Source organism: Engystomops pustulosus, chromosome 7 (assembly GCF_040894005.1).
Source record: "Engystomops pustulosus chromosome 7, aEngPut4.maternal, whole genome shotgun sequence".
Taxonomy (NCBI): Eukaryota; Metazoa; Chordata; class Amphibia; order Anura; family Leptodactylidae; genus Engystomops; species Engystomops pustulosus.
Window position 1 is genome coordinate 156029888 of NC_092417.1, and position 17907 is coordinate 156047794.

At 41.8% G+C, this 17907-nt stretch overlaps 1 protein-coding gene across 2 annotated transcripts in view; it reads right to left on the reverse strand.

Annotated features, from left to right (window-relative positions):
- Nucleotides 1-17907, reverse strand: part of EML3 (EMAP like 3) — a 53381-nt gene that overhangs the window by 32604 nt on the left and 2870 nt on the right. Inside the window, exons 2-4 of one of the 2 annotated variants that reach the window (XM_072118475.1) lie at nucleotides 16580-16714; nucleotides 13622-13685; nucleotides 10976-11245 (exon numbers count right to left, since the gene is read on the reverse strand). In XM_072118475.1, coding sequence (XP_071974576.1) covers nucleotides 10976-11245; nucleotides 13622-13685; nucleotides 16580-16714 — 469 coding nt within the window. Of the gene's footprint in view, nucleotides 1-10975; nucleotides 11246-13621; nucleotides 13686-16579; nucleotides 16715-17907 lie in introns of those variants that run through there. The other variant, XM_072118476.1, reaches the window with a different exon arrangement.

A 17907-nucleotide genomic window follows, 5' to 3' on the forward strand; every position in this document is an offset into this window, starting at 1 on the left:
GCTGAAGTCCGACAGAGTTCGCCATCTTTTTTTGTGGTGCACATTCTTTTATGTGCACATATACTTAAGAAGTGTCCGCGCCGCATATGGGTTGCGTGCGACCGCTGCACTATTTTTCACGCGACACAAATTTCGTCCCTGAAGGGGGTGTTCCCGGTGCTCAGTTGGACCGTGCCTATGTTAAAGATGCACCAAAAAAAGCTGGTGCATACTTTTACCTAAAAAAAAAAAAATCTACAAATTCATGTGATATTGAGCAGAGAAGAGTCATTTTTACGTGAGATCAGTCAACTTTAGAGGCTGCATTCTATTATACCCATCACCATGCGACCCCTTTGGTGTCATATTAAAGATAAGAATCCCATCTTTCACATCAGGCTTGTGGTTCTGTGAGTTACAGAACCACAGATACAGACAGTAAAAGTTGGATATTTATTTGCAGCTCATATTTCTACCTATGTTTCTGTGTCTTTAACTGCCTGTATCTACAGTTCTGTAGCTCACAGAACCAAAAAGCATGTTTCCAGGTATGTCATCCGAATACAGACACTGAACAGACACTCCCCCTTCAGCCTCTAAATATGAAACACATGACTCTTCTCTGCTCATTTTCACAGGACTGTAGAAGTTATTATTTTTAATAGGTAAAGGGGTGAAATTTCACAAAAAGGAGGAAATTCTAGAAAGGACATTTCAGACTCTATTTGAGAGGGCTAATAGTTTAATGGGGTAAAATCAGGTGACAGGTGCCCTTTAATGCTCCACTTACCTGTGACACCTCCTTTGCAGACTGGTCCCATTGACTGGCTGAGCTATAATATTTTACACAGTAGCCCCAACGGACTGCAGATCACTGGGGGGCCCCATGTGTCAAACCCCTCTGATTTGATATTGATCATCTATCCTAAGGATAAGTTATCAATTTTCAGTTTGGAAATCCCATTGAACATCTCCAATACAGCTTCATCATAGGCGGACGTTTGCGCGCCAGCGTATGATAGGTCTCCACCTGGTGTAGTTTTGCGGTAAAATCTATAAACGCAAGTTTGTAGGTTTTTCAAAATTACGCAGGCATGGGGAGGGAACGCCCCTAAGCCCGCCCACTTCTCCAGCTGCCACGCCCCCTCTACACCTAGTCCACGCCCACATTCCGCAAGAATTTTCATTCATTTCACTGCTTCTACTCCAGAAAACTGGCGTAGAGAAATCTCCCCCATACAGTCCAGTGTCACTGCCATCTGGTTTTATTACTTGCCTTCCTTTCAAGGACGCAGTAACATAAATTTATGAGACCCAGTAACTCACTGTCTGCCATCAACTTTATTTTAACTTTCATTGCTGTTTTGTGGATGATCTCCAGAGGTCTGCACGCCCTACTGTGTGGGAAATTGGAAGTAAGGCCGCTCTCTATAAAAAGTTTTATGAAAAGGAAATGTGCCAGCGTCATCTGCAGACAATTAACTACTTTTCTTCAGCCATTTGTTGAATATAACAAGTTTGAGCCTCAGCCCAGGATTAAGTTGGTGCCTGAGCAATATGAGGTGGCAAGCTGACAGCTCTGACCTCTGCTTGCCACTTATATCACCCGAGGGCTAGCCAACAGTATATTAGTAAGTTTTCTCGCTACGTGTAAGCTCATGATGGATAATCCCCCCAGATAACAAGTGTTGAAATCAACATATGCAAAGCTTCAGTGTTATGATAAAACACAGAAAACACACAAATTCTTAATAACATGACATCATTTGGTCTCATGTTACAAACGAAAAACTACTTTATGCTTATTTCAAACCTGCATCTGGTTGTAAGACAACTGGCTGTAGCAGGAGATAAATCAGATGCAAGACAACTGGCTGTAGCAGGAGATAAATCAGATGTAAGACAACTGGCTGTAGCAGGAGATAAATCAGATGTATGACAACTGGCTGTAGCAGGAGATGAATCAGATGTATGACAACTGGCTGTAGCAGGAGATGAATCAGATGTAAGACAACTGGCTGTAGCAGGAGATGAATCAGATGTAAGACAACTGGCTGTAGCAGGAGATAAATCAGATGTAAGACAACTGGCTGTAGCAGGAGATAAACAAGATGTAAGACAACTGGCTGTAGCAGGAGATAAATCAGATGTAAGAAAACTGGCTGTAGCAGAAGACAACTGGCTGTAGCAGGAGATAAATAAGATGTAAGACAACTGGCTGTAGCAGGAGATAAATAAGATGTAAGACAACTGGCTGTAGCAGGAGATAAATCAGATGTAAGACAACTGGCTGTAGCAGGAGATAAATAAGATGTAAGACAACTGGCTGTAGCAGGAGATAAATCAGATGCAAGACAACTGGCTGTAGCAGGAGATAAATCAGTTGTAAGACAACTGGCTGTAGCAGGAGATAAATCAGTTGTAAGACAACTGGCTGTAGCAGGAGATAAACCAGATGTAAGACAACTGGCTGTAGCAGGAGATAAATCAGATGCAATACAACTGGCAAGACAAACTTTACTTAACACCTTTAGTAATGTGCCAGCCATAAATTAAGAAATATAACAAAATGTTTCAATCTCATAAATCTTGCACAGAAGCAAACAGTGTGGGCAAGTATATCTCCAGTCAAAAGGAACCAATCGCTGTGAAATTGCCGGTAAGCATGTTACAGAGCAGGAGCTTCAACATGAATTATATTAATTTATATCTTTCTATGCTTAGAAATAGCCATCTAGTCATTGGGTCGGTCCTACCAGTGACTGACTGATCACCATCTATTTGAATACAGAGAGAGCTGTCAATCAAAGATGGCTGGAAAATAGCTGCTATATTGTCTCCTGCACACAGGAAGTAGAAGAGATTTGATCCATAACGCTCAGAAACATTAGCAGGATCTAGAAGTGCTGAGGATCATCATGCACTTGGCCTGCCAAAACAACTTGTTTTTAGCTCTAGAAGGCCCTGTTTGTACAGTCAATATAAACCAAGCCAACTTATAGGAAGAATTAAATCAGACTTAGACGGTCTAACTTTAACATTGTCTGTCTAACTTTCAGGAAGCTAGTAAATCTCCCTTGGTGTGCCAATTTATTGCATAATGTAACGAGTTGTCTAAATTATTGACTTGACTTGAAAGATCTAGATCACGGGTGTCAAACAAAAGGCCCGCCAGGAAAAGAGAAGAGGAATGCTGCTTCTTTGGGGAAGCAGGGAAAGGTGAGTACATGTTTGGGGTTTTTTTTAATGGAGGGATATCATAAAGCCTCCTTTTCTGTAGCCTGCTCCTTACAATACCCTCATCTATGTGCCCTGTTATAGAAAAGGCTATTGGCTATTGAATCAATGTGAATGTTGGATGCTGTGGGACAGGAACCATGACTATTGGCTACTGTGGGGCACTGTAATTACAGGCTACTCCAGGGCATTGTGACTATAGGCTACTGTGGGGCACTGTAATTACAGGCTACTCCAGGGCATTGTGACTATAGGCTACTGTGGGGCACTGTAATTACAGGCTACTCCAGGGCATTGTGACTATAGGCTACTGTGGGGCACTGTAATTACAGGCTACTCCAGGGCATTGTGACTATAGGCTACTGTGGGGCACTGTAATTACAGGCTACTCCAGGGCATTGTGACTATAGGCTACTGTGGGGACACTGTGACTATAGCCTACTGTAGGGCGATGTACCTATTGACTACTGGGGACTCTGTGACTATGTGGGGGCACTGAGACTATTAGCTACCGTGGGAGCACTGTAACTATTGGCTAAAAGAGGTTACCGTAACTATTGACTTAAAGGGGGTGCAGGGATTATTGGGGGCCTTGACACTACTGTTGGTTATTCTTGGGGCACTTTGACCAATGGATATTGCTGAAGCACTGTGACTATTGACTAAAAGGGGCACTGTGACTATTGGAGACACTGACACTACTGGTTGACACTGACTTCTGATGAAAAAAAGAGAATTGTGCAGGTGCTGTGACTATTGGCTTCTGTGTGAGGAGACTGTGACTATTGGATACTATAGTGCCGCATATTGGCCATGCCAGTGACTCTTTGTAATTGACAGCTTTGTAATTGCCCTCAAAGGAATGATTGTAATGGTAATACTGTATAAATGTATCTACTAAACAGTTTTCTTAACATTTATGCAGTAATAAAATTACATTTGGCCATTTAAAGGCAAACACAAGGCTGATATGGGCTGCAGTGAAAAGGAGTTTGCCGTCCCTTCTCTGCATCCTTATGGCCATGCTAGACATTTGAGTAGAAACATGTAATGACCAGGAAAGAAATCAGATGAAGCAGAAGCAGTGACCCCTATCGCTTATGGCAATATCAAGTTATGATCAGTTTTATTGAAGATACAAATATCATAGACTTAATTTTCACTTGCAAACACAAAGCATCAATGTGCATAATAAGGAAGGGCAGAGAAGGCATCACTTACTATTTCTACATGTTATCTGAGAACCTCATATAGGGAAATAAGCACAGCGATAAATTACACTATGTAAATGACATTAGGCTACAATGGGCCCATTTACTAGGTTTTCCACACTTGCCCTGTATGAAGTGTGACATAAGACTATGTAATTAATACTGTGGAAAGTTTTCACCCCATCCACTGGAAATTCGTGTGTTAAATGGATTCAGTTGTAGTCGACTACGAACAATAATTAGCTGTAAATTGGCTCACAAGTGTCAACTAAGGGTGCGGTCACACGTTGCGTTTAACGCATGCGTTTAAAAACGCATTGCCGAACATCTGAAGAGATTATTTGTCTAATTTAACAGCTGTTAACTAATGTGTTAACAAATGTATGTGTTAACGTGATGTTAACACATGTGTTAACAATGTGTTACCAAACATATGTTAACTGTGATGTTAATGCATGCGTTAACAATGTGTTTACAGTTGTGTTTTGTAAACACACCTGTTAACAGCTGTTTAATTAGGCAAATCACTCTTCAGCTATTGCAATGCGTTTTTAAACGCATGCGTTAAACGCGACGTGTGACCGCACCCTAAGAGGAAAACATTGACTAAAACTTCCCTGACGCCCCCCAACCCCAGGATCAGCCATCAAGCTTTATTTGCTGAAAGTTGTGATAGCACATAGAACAATCTGGCAGCAGCCACTGAGTGACCTTGGATATCCAGAAAAGTATGGGGATACCTGTCCAAGCTGTGAAAAAACCCATTGGAGCTCATTTATAAGGGGTTGCAAATTGCACTTTTGTAGGACTGTGCGCCGTTTTCGGGGATTACACGGCTGTGACAGGTATTTAACAAATGTCTACCCTGGGATTGTGTCGCAGCAATCGTTTATTGGCACGGCTGTGCTGGCTTCATGTGACAAAAATCAGGGGCGGGCCGTTGGACGATCCGACTGATTTGGACTGAGTGCGGGATTTAACCGGTTAAGGACCGGGCCCTTTCCTGTTTTTTCATGTCCATTTTTCACTCCCCACCTTCAAAAATCTATAACTTTTTTATTTTTACACGTAAAGAGCTGTGTGATGGCTTGTTTTCTGCGTAACAAATTGCACTTCATAATGATGGTATTAAATATTCCATGCCATGTACTCAGAAGCAGGAAAAAATTCCAAATGCAGTGAAAATGGTGAAAAAACGCATTTGCGCCATTTTCTTGTGGGCTTGGATATTACGTCTTTCGCTGAGCGCCCCAAATGACATGTCTACTTTATTCTTTGGGTCGGTACGATTAAGGGGATACCAAATTTGTATAGGTTTTATAATGTTTTCATACATTTACAAAAATTAAAAAACTCCTGTACAAAAATAATTTTTTTGATTTTGCCAACTTCTGGCGCTAATAACTTTTTTATACTTTGGTGTACGGAGCTGTGGGTGGTGTCATTTTTTGCAAAATTTGATAATATTTTCAATGATATCATTTTTAGGACTGTACGACCTTTTGATCACTTTTTATAGATTTTTTTAGATTTTTCAAAATGGCAAAAAAGTGCCATTTTCGACTTTGGGCGCTATATTCCGTCACGGGGTTAAACGCATTGAAAAACCGTTTTCATATTTTGATAGATCGGGCATTTTCGGACGTTTCGATACCTGATGTGTTTATGATTTTTAATGTTTATTTATATTTATGTCAGTTCTAGGGAAAGGGGGGTGATTTGAAACTTTAGGGTTTTTTATTATAATTTTTTTTTTTTTAACTTTTTTTTATTTTTATTTATACTATTTTTCAGACTTCCTAGGGTACTTTAACCCTAAGTTGTCTGATCGATCCTATCATATACTGCCATACTACAGTATGGCAGTATATGGGGATTTTCCTCATTCATTACAATGTGCTATCAGCACATTGTAATGAAGGGGTTAAAACGAAATAGCCTCCATGGAGACGGATTGCCCATGCGCCGATATCTGTTTGAGGCTGCCGGCAGCTTTGGCGGCAGCCCACGCTGTGAAAACACCCGCGATCGGTGCTAGCACCGATCGCAGATGTTACCGGTATGCCTTTGCTGCAATATGCAGCAAAAACTTACCGGCTATGGAGAGGGCTCAGCCCGTGAGCCCTCTCCATGCAGCGCGACCCGACCGCCGCCGTGAATACACGGCGGACGGGCGCGAACCGGTTAACTTTCAAATTGTGTCACAAGACAATGCACTTACATGCACCAGGAACAAGATGGTGAACTGTATCGGACCTGAGCGGCGAAGCGACACATGCAGGATATCGGGCGCACAATCTTAGTGAATTGCAGGACAGTGCAGGATCGTCGGACAATGCACTTTCTGTGAACTACAGCAGACAGGTAAGTAAATGAGCACCATTGTGTTAACAATGCATTTACACCACGTTTAAATTGGTTTACATTCCTTTCACATCACATTTATGCAAATGCACCATAAATGTGATGGAAACACAATGTGGTTTCAGTGTTAACATATTGTAAACACAACATGTGAACGTAGACTCAGAGGGGGAGATTTACTATATAGTTTTCTGCACGTAAAAGTCCCATCTCCAGGTGGGCAGAGGTATGAACACTCCGTCTCGCCTTCTTTACTATAGTTTCCCCCCAGAGGGTTTTAGAAAGTTTCAGACATTGAATTATGAACTGCTGAGGCTTAGCCAGAAAGAGTGAAGGTCGTCTGTAAGTAGCAATGAGTGGAGCAGAACTTTCAGTTCGGGTTCAGGTGCATCCAGCACGTCCCCAAAATATTGGTGGCCAAACAGCTAATCCAGCAAATTGACACCTCTGGCCAACAAGCTATGGCTGTGATTGCCAAATACCAGGAGGTATAATGTGAGTCTAGACAGTGTTTTACTACTCTAGATTTAACATCCTGCATCAGACACTTTGATATTCTAGCAGAGTGTCTGTCTAACTTTTATAAAGTTTTAGTAAATCTCCCCCAGTGAGCCAACTTACTGCATAATGTAGAGGGACCGTAGAGGCAGAACGACCGGCACCACCTGGTCACAGGCAAACAGCAATATCCAAGTCCAGCAGCAGCGGCTGTACATGCAAACCGGCACAAAACAAGTTCTGCTGTGGGGTGCACGTCCAAGCTTGACACAATTAGACAATCCAATATCGAAAAGAGAAACAGCACTCACCATAGTCAAATGCAGGAACGCTTTATTGAAGGGAATGTCCGAGGCTTGAGAAAGCGCTTACAGCGCGAAACGGCCATAGATCACAGTCCGAAGATCAAGAGGATCCAGCACTGGCAGACCCTTTTGACCGCTGTCCTGAGATCGGGTGAAGCACTGATGAAGCATTTCAGCCAATTTCTGAGAGAGCAGAGCCTCCGCACTGCTCTCCTACTCCCGCACAAAGGTATAATTACACAGGTCTCCAGGGCCAATACCTAATAGTGGCTGCAGTTTTGTATTGTCAAAACTGCTGGTAGACTTCCTTTAAATGGGTTGTACAATGAAAGAAATGTTCCCATATACACAGGATTGTGAGGACCCCCAGAACAATGGGGGAACAAAAGTCACTTTGTGAATTAAGGCCTAAGGAGATATTCCCTTCTATGGGAGCTAGGCATGATCACCGTCCTGCAGTTCCTCTAAACTGAATGGAGAGCCAGTAAGAAATGTGCACTAGTGAATCAATAACATGCAATTTTCTATATTCCATTCTCCCTACTTCTGTCTGTGAGTATTTATACAAAAATATCACCAAAAAGTTCAAAAAATAAATAAATAAATAAAAAACAGATTCACACACCAGGGTGATTGTCTTATGACACATTCCCTTTAAGCCAGCAGATCCCTTTTAACATATTCTGACTTGTGTGCAAAGAATATTTGCTGTTAACGTGGACTGACTGACACGTTGAAAGTAAAAATAAAATCCCTGGACAAAGCCGGCTCATATCACTATGGACATCAGGGTATGGAATTCAGCATTATCTCCCTGCCAGATCTTATTCCATTCTCCTTGGAACATCACTTGGAAGCCTCTAGACACATTACTGACAATTCACCATCTGGGATGAAGTGAGAAATTATATCAGGAGACCAAAATATAACTTGTGGGAAAATACACCAACACAGATAGACAACACTGTATACCGTATTATTCGGTCTATAAAGCGCACCATCAATAAATGCGTGCTAGAACGTCTAGGTTCATATATAAGGCGCACTGGATTATAAGGCGCACCTGATTATAAGGATGAATGACCAGCAGGTGTCAGACCTGTGCACAATTCAAGGCAGCTGCAAGTACGGTTCATATATAAGGCGCACTGGACTATAAGACGCACCTTTGATTTCAGAGAAAATCAAAGGATTTTTTTATAGTCCGAAAAATACGGTACATAAACAGTATCATGGAGGCCGCGTCTATGGAAATCTATTTAATAATAATTAGATTCATTTAAAAATGCAGTTTCTGTGAACATAAGCAATTGGCACAACTTTTGTCCAAGTTTACTGATTGTACGCCACTATGTGCCTATGTTATATTAGATAACATAGTGCGAATAAGTCAGCAGTGACTCTAAACACTATGGAGAGGATTTTACATCATCTGTCTTGATTTATGTATACACAGCTCTTTATGATAAATGAGTATATGACAGGATGTGCTATATAAAAAATACTGAATATGTGATTAAAGCCATCACAGATGAATAACAAGTTAGAAACTACAACTCCATGTACTTAATACAGTATATATGTATGTGTAAAGGTGATTTCACATGTAGTGTAATGCTGCTATAACTGTTATCTTTAGATTGTAAATATTTTCTGCAAATAATTAATCTGTGTGTTCTTATACTACAGCGTGCAGATTTTCAGATTGTGCAGATTCACTGCAGATCTGGATTGGCTTTGAATACACATAGGAATCTGCTGCATATAGAAAGAGCATGTCCCTTTTTATTCTATATCAGTCCCCAGAGTGCACACCACACCACAGCTATTTCACAGCTACTGGAATCCACACCAGATTTCTGCATGCAAAACTACTAGGAAAATCTTGTAGAGTCACTGGGGGAAATTTATCAGGACTTATACACTAGTTTTGTGCGTACAAGCCCAGATATAATGACAAATAATAGCAAACCACCAGTAATTGCCGACTGGGTTGAAGAGGGGAGCAGCCAGCAGCAGAGTGGGCTAGCATGGAGTGTTCCTGCCCTGTAAATGTATACTAGATGTTGCCTGAAAAAGTTCATAAGTGAACTTTAGAATTGCACACCAGAGTAATTGTTAATATAATTTAAAAATCCTAATATTTCAATGTTTCATCCGCACATCCAGGTAAATCCCCCTTCCTTTCCATACCCTACAGGCTAAACTGTGCTGTTCCCATAAGGCAGTGATGGCGAACCTTTTACAGACAGAGTGCCCAAGCTACAACTAAAATCCACTTATTTACCGTGAAGTGCCAACGTGGCATTTTAAGGAGTAACTTATTGCTACCTGTTCTTCCTCAATTTTCAATTGTATCAACCCCCTAAGGCAACCAATACAGTTGAAAGAAGGGCAAATGCCGACTCTCATTGTTGCTTCTCTCTGTAGAAGGAGAATGGTATGTCCAGCAATGCAAAGACATTGCAGTTCTGTCAACAGCTTCTCACTTTTCAAACAGCCAATGAAATGTCGCTTTAAAACATCTCTTAAGTTGCCTGGGACTACAGGTGGATTTGGTCCTATTTGGTGAACTCTGTCCTGGAGCGGTGGTCTGAGTGCCCACAGAAATGGCTCTAAGTGCCACCTCTGGCACTCGTGCCATAGGTTCGCCAAAACTGCCATAGGGTTTAATCAGACTAATGTATTGGGTCCTTGCACAGACCACCTCATCAGATTACAAAAAATGGATGCATAATGGACTCTGCATTGAATAATTGCAGGTCATGTGTCCTGCAGTATAATATGGTTGACTCTATTAGGATTTTATACTTACTCTGGTAAAGTTTTGTATTAGTGGCTAACTCCGTCAATTCACTTCTCACTATTCAATTTCTTAGCAACCCACAACTACTGGGAATATAAAGATAAGATGAAACATTGATGCTTTTTTCCCAAATAAATGCCACTATTATCAGTATTCACCGAGTATTGTAGCTTGATCAGATTCAAAAGAATATCAAACAAATTGCAATACCAGACATGGCCTATGGACAAGAGTGTCGCTGTTTCATGAAGACGGCAGTGATGTTTGTGTACACTTCTAGTGTCGGCTGTACATGTGGAGACATATTCATCTGTCAGATCCTTTGACAACATGACAATAGTGGTTCTATGAGGCTTACTTTCGGTGAAACAGCATGAACATTATTGAAATGCTTGTTTGACAGCTATCTTATGTGTGAGGGCCACTTAACCCTTTTCTGATCCTACTGATGAAAGTATACGCTGTGTGAAGTTGTAGTCAGACCCCACCCCAACCCCTGCTATGTCCCTGTACATGTCATAAGGAGTAACTTATAGAAACACAATGCCATCCCTAGCATGTCACACTGTACTTACAGCTCCTTCTTGTTCAGTCTCAGTGGTGTCACGGCACATACAGCAGCTCCTCCGTCTTCTGGTGTCGGGCTCTGGAAAACCTTTTCTACCTCTTCAGACTCAGCGATTCCATCTGCAGATTCTCCATTGACAGAGTCATTCTCACACGTTACTGTCCCAACCACTGCTTCTACACAGTCTTTGGGTTCTTTATCAATCATAGACCATTCGGTTTGGGTTCCCACTGTACAAAGCTCAGATCTATGATAACCTGTCCTTTCTAAGGTCTCGCTAAAAGAGAATAAAAAATAAAATACAGACAATGTTATGGCAAATCCTGTGCCAGTGTCTTAAAAAGGCTACATACACACATACTTATACCCGCCGGGCCGTAGCATAAGTTCGCCACAATGGAGAGGAAGATGGGTGACCCCTCCTCTCTCCATAGCGATGCATGGCGCACGGTGCCGTTACCTGGAGAAAGATAGGACATGTCCGTGTACGGAGCGGTACAGTGTCGCACGTGTGCAGCACCATATCCCTCCGTGCGCCCAGTGCCGTCTATGGGGGAGGTATGTAATCTTGTGGCCATACATATGTGCCCCCACGGTCATGTGAATACAGCCTTACTATAACAATACCATCTATATACATATATATATACCGCGCCGGAACTGTATTAACTATTACAGTTCCGGCACGGCTCTTCTGCTGGCAGAGGGAACGTTCCTGCATTATATTTCTATATAACGCAGGGACTCCAGACCACTGCTCTGTGTGCGGCACCATACAGCACGTATACAAGGGCTGTAACAGGCCTTACTTCTATAAGTGTACTGACACAACTTGTCAAAACCAGACTATAAAGCACTAAATATGTATCTATATAGGTGAGCAAAGGCAATTGCACATCATTTTACACAGTATTTTACCCTATTAAACTACCAGCCCCCTCTGGAAGGAAATTCCCTGTCTAGAATTCCCTCTTTTATGTGAAATCTCACCTGTTTACCTATAAAAAAAAACTTACCTCCAAAGTCATGTGATAATGAGCTTAGAAGAGTCAGATTTTGCCTGAGTCATGTTTAGAAGCTGCAAAAAGAGTGTCAGTTCAGGCGCCGCTATCTTGGGCTTTATAGAAATAGAAATATGCTTATGGTTTAAGATAAGAAGCATCATTTGTATGACATCAGGCTTGTGGTTCTATGATCTGCATAACTGGAGATAAAGACAGTTGAATACATTGTTGAAATGCAAGCAACAGTTAAAAATCCAATTTCTGCCTGGATCTCCAGTTCTGTAGCTCAGAGATCTAGGAGGCTGATGCGCTCCAAAAGGTGTGATGCTTAATGTCTGAATTGACATTCCCCTGCAGCCTCTCAACTCCAAAATATGACTCTTCTCTGCTCATTTTTGCATGACTTTGGAGACTAATTTATTATAGGTATTTGGACAAGATTTCACATAAAAGAGGGAATCCTAAAAAGGACTTTCATCCCCTACTTGAGGCGGCTGGTCTTTTAATGGAGATTTTTCCATAGGATTGTTGGGGATCTGACTATTGGAATAAGTACAGGGTCCACCAGTGCTCTATGTGAAAGAGCTGCTGTTCCATATGCTGGATCAGTAAACGTAATAGACAATTATTAGGGTTAAATAAACCTGTCCTCCTAGAGATAAAGTAGTTATCCTTATCTACACTACACCTCTAAATGGGAAATGCTAAAAGGTGAGCTACAGAAAACAGCTACAGACTATGGGGCTTATTTACTAAGGGTCTGCGGCCGCACTTTAGTCAGTTTTTTCAACGTTTTCGGGATTTGCGCCGCTGGGACAGGTATTTCAAATTGTGTCGCAAGATCAAGCACTCACATGCACCGGGAAGAAGAAGGTGAACTCAGGCGGTCCTGAGCGGGGAAGCAACACATGCAGGATATCGGGCGCACGATCTTAGTGAATCGCGGCACAGTGCATTATCGCCGGACAATACGCTTTCGTGAACACCGCAGGACCAGGTAAGTAAATGTGCCCCTATATGTATCTATATAATATATATCTATATCTATTTTATATTAATTACCTGATCCATTCCAGCACAAAGCTGAATAATGATATGTTTCATCACATATTGGGGGTCTTTTACTAAGGGCCCAATTCGCGTTTTCCCGACGTGTTACCCGAATATTTCCGATTTGCGCTGATTTCCCCTGAATTGCCCCAGGATTTTGGCGCACGCGATCGGATTGTGGAAAAACCGCTGCAGCAGGGCCAGTAATATTTTCATTGAAAACATCTGTATTTATGATGTTTTTGTGCTGTATTGCATTGAATTCTATTTGTATTGGCATTGTGCTATACATTATACATATATACATAATATGATACTTAGTGAGTATAGGAAGTCCAAACTGGGGGAGAATATGTACATGTGGTTGTCCCTGGATGTAGCCACAACAACCAGAATGATAACATCCATTGTTTATACCGCTGGCTGCATTCACACAACTGGGAAACTCAACAAAGTATTTTTAATCCAAATTCCTGAATATTTGCTAAAACCTCTTATTTGGGCATAGAAAAAAAATGCACTGGGATTTACAGAAGCCTAAAAGACATAACAACAGTACAAGATTCCTTGTATAAATGTACATGTAGACATAAAGGTACCTGGTAGTTTTCTGTGGGGAAGGGACGGTAGTGACAGGCGGAATAATGGAGGGAGAGGAGGCACCTGCAAAAATCAAAATCCCCTATTAATAATACTGGTATAAAAAGGAATACGGATAACCTATCAGGCCCTCAATATCAGCTTGGTGGGGGTCTCACACCCAGCACCCCACAAATCAGCTGTACTCAGTCTCTGGGGCACATGTATCAAACTTTTGGCTTGCCTTTTTCTTTCATTTTTGCGACTTTTCATGGCGCTTGTGCTCATTTGCGACTCTTTTTGCGCCTAAAACTCTCCTTTCAGGGTTCGCCATTGTCTAGTTTTCTGCACGGTTTCCTGAGTTTTCACCAGAATCCAGATGTGAAAGTTGCAACTTTTTTTTAAAAAGTCACAAATTTAGGCGCAAATCTATGTCCGTCTCTGACCAGGCGTACAAAATAGCGTGGAACTGATTGCGACTTGTGGAGAGTTTTGTTTTCAAAAGTCGCAATTTCACTAAAGACCAAACGCCACATGTGTCAATAAGGAGAAACCAATAAGATACATCTGACCAGCAGAAAAGCCAAGAAAAGTCCTAAAAAACAGACGGACAAAGCTGGACTTACGCTACATGTGCCCCTCTGTGTAGCAGGGAAATCAAGTCCGTTCAAATGAATGAGATCTGCAGTAACCTGGTACGACCACTTCATGGAAAATGGAGCTGCCTGCTTCCTGTTCAATTCTCTGAACCACCACCAATCTTATATAGAGGAGCTATCTAGCCCCAAAAACCCCTTTAACCGCACAAATAGTCAGATACTGTACATGCTGCTCTAGAGTCTAGGTTTAGTGCTAGTGTACATTCACATAGAACCAAACCCAGGGCAATCTCTATGTCAAAGGATATGGGGCACGGGCTCCGGAGCTTTTGGCCTGAGCCCTAATGTCCATGGACATTCCGCAAATACACCAGATGCTATCTGCATTAACACTATGAAGTAACTACAAAACCTCTACTTCTCCAATCCGCTCAAAATTGAGTGTCGAGAAGACCTGCTTGTATGGAAGAGGGGTAGATATTCGTTTTTTGGGGGGGAGGAGGGGGGATTATTATATAGTGTGGGTGCTATAAGAAAGTTGGTAGAATTAGGTGTGGGGGCCAAAAGACAGGTTCATTGTAAAATTTCTGGGACAAAAGATGGGGACATGTTAAATGCAGGGGGGCAGGGGGGGGTCACAAGAGTGGAGTCATTAATAAGTGTGGGGGCCATGAGACAGGTTGCATTGTTTATTATGGGATAGAAAAGAGAAGGGGCATACTAAAGTGTGGTGGTCACAGGAGGGGAGTATAATAAAGTGTGGAGACCACCAGATTGGGCATCAGAGAGGACGTGTTATGAAGTGTTGGGGGCTACAATCGGGACAATAGATTGTGTGGGGTCAGAACAAAGGGCGCTTTGGGGTCCAAAATGGGGCATTATACATTTCAGGGATCACAGTAAGGGCATTCTCTATATAACACTATAACAGTAATTGGAGGAACAGTCTCAGAGGTGGCAGCAGGATGATTCTGTTAGGGGACAGGGATATAGAGGGTAGTGAAAAATGTGAAGACCACAAGAGAAGACATGTAGCTGGAAGATGAGACATGCTGGTCTGGGTTTGATGGAGAAGATAAGGAATGAGAACAACTACAATCCAAGGACGCGTCACCTGAAATACCCCAGGCCAAGCCCCATGGTTTCTGTGGTTTCTCCATGGAGTGGAACTTTCTTCTGTAAAACTTTAGAAACTGTTTCACAAATCTCACACACGCTGCTTATAGTTGTACAGGCTCATCTGGCAGTCACCACTCAATATAAAAATGTGTTGGATGAGTCCCACCGAAAATAAAGCATGTGCCCAGCCAGACGATGGAGGATGCAGTCACATTATTATATCACATGACTGTATAGAGACTGAAGTAATATTGTTGAAAATGGGAGATATTCAAACTAAGGAGGCGATTTATAACACAATGACAGAGCTGTGTGCTCCCCCTGCCTCAGCCAGGAAACTTCATATGATATGCAGCAATAGGAGAAGCAAGCAGAGTGTGGTAGCGGATGAAAGGCCGGAGGGGGCTTTTTGGTGACCACTGAGAGGGAGGGACGCTGTCTATAATGTCTGGGTAGAGGAGTCCTGCTATGATTACTATATCATGGAGAAAGCTGGAGATATTTTGATGAAACTCATCAAACGGGACTAGGAGGTCTTCTTGGCACTACTAAAGGAATAGAGAAGATCTGCCAAAACTACTGTGTGTGGGACGGTGAGGCCTCGGGAGGGTTTTCTATGAGACCTTCAACTACAAGGAGGTGGGAAAACTTTAAATGGCTTCTCCGGAGATTGCATTCTTCCAAAAACAGCTCTTTTCTTCACCATGAGTAGTGTCTGGAATTGCAACTAAGATTCATTCATCTCTATATAGATGAGCTGCAATTCGGGAACAAAACATAGTGAGGTGTGGAGCTGTTTTTAGAAGAAAGCAGCCATGTTTTTAACCTTCTGGTCAATCCCTTTAATACAACTGCTTGAGACAAAATGATGGCAAACTCTGTTGTGACTACTGGGAGAAGCGGCTGTGACCCCCGGAAAGGTTGCAGGAATTGATAATGCTTTATTGTAAAAGTGAGTGGGAATCTGAAACTACTATAGAAGTAAACTGGTCTGCTATGACTAATTGGGAGTTGAATATGGACTACCTTTTCTATTAATGGGGGCCTCCTCTGACCACTAGAGTAGAGAGGATTTTGTATGGTATTATTAGGGCACCACAAGACAGACTGGTAATATAGTGGCACTGAAACTGCAGATCACAGTAAAGTCATCACCCTGTTTACAATGACTAATTATCATTCCTAAAAATAAACAGTATTTCCTAATAACTGGTCTGATTTTTAGTATGATATAGTCACATGTGTACATTTTTTACTTACTGAAGTGTCCGGGAGGAAACTGCGCCTCCAAGATGCGTAATCTCTGCAGAACATCACATAAGGCCGACTTCAACAACATGACTTCTTCCGCCTGAGCCTGGAGACGAGTCTCCCATCCCACTGGCTGGCACTCATCTGTGTGATATAAGACAATTACCAGGCTGCCAGAGGCTATGGGTACCTGCCACTCAGCCAAGCTCCATTGTGTTATACACCTGCAGCCACGCTCACTTTCCCACAGACCATGTTATTGTTTGACAACGTGCTCGACTTTCACACTGCGAATCCAATCTACACACCCTCCTCCACAATGTCTGGGACATACACACCCCATACCGATCCACACACACAGGCTCATACTGCTGTCTGCTATTGTTCACAAGACACATCTCTTCTCCTATTCCTCCTCATATTCTGATGGGTAAAACTAATATTATAATACAATAGAATGCAAAAGTTTCTTGCAAAACACAAATCCCGATGATTAATCTTTTAATGTAAACGGTACATTTTGATGCAAGACCTGATTTCAGAACTTTCAAAAAATCACATTATTCTCCTTCACTCATCTACTTTCTGATAATAGACACCCAGGGGGACATTAATCATAGTGGGGTCTCAGGTTCGCCTATTTTTGTGCCTGGTTTGCTCTACTTTTTGGCTCCTGATCTATGATGGATCTAGTTCTGCCTTAGTAAATGCACTTTGGAATTGTCGCATGTCCCATTCATTTGCGCCTAAATTTGGCGCAAATTGTTAGATCTCATTTGTGAGCAATAATGAAAGGAGACTTAGAAAAGATGACAGAACGTTCAGGGCGTCATCTCTGCACCAAAAAACTATCATTGTGATGTAACTGCAGGGACTAAAAGTGACAGAGATGTAAAAAAAAAAAAAAAAATTCTTGCTGAAATTAGTCTTTGCCTTTTGTTATTATAATTTACATGAAATAGAGACTGATAATATTCTCAGATCTGTACAATAAGACAATAATCACTCCCAGAGATGATCCTATAGACAATAATCACTCCCAGAGATGATCCCATAGACAATGATGAAGTCGTTACTGGAGAAATTTTACATTTTAAAACTGCTCCGAAGTATTTTCCATGTTGCATAGAGGTTATTCTTCATTTGGGAACCTAAAATGTATGTTTTTAGTAATGAAAAGGGAAGTTTTTTTGGAAGTGCACCTGCTCAGAGGAGGTGCATTTTCTGCGCCTATTTTGTGCCTTTTTATGCGCACTTTTGTGATAGATGCCGTGCAAACATCTGTTTAGGACGCACTCACTATGTCAGATAAGGCGCAGGGACTCAAAACCACTAAG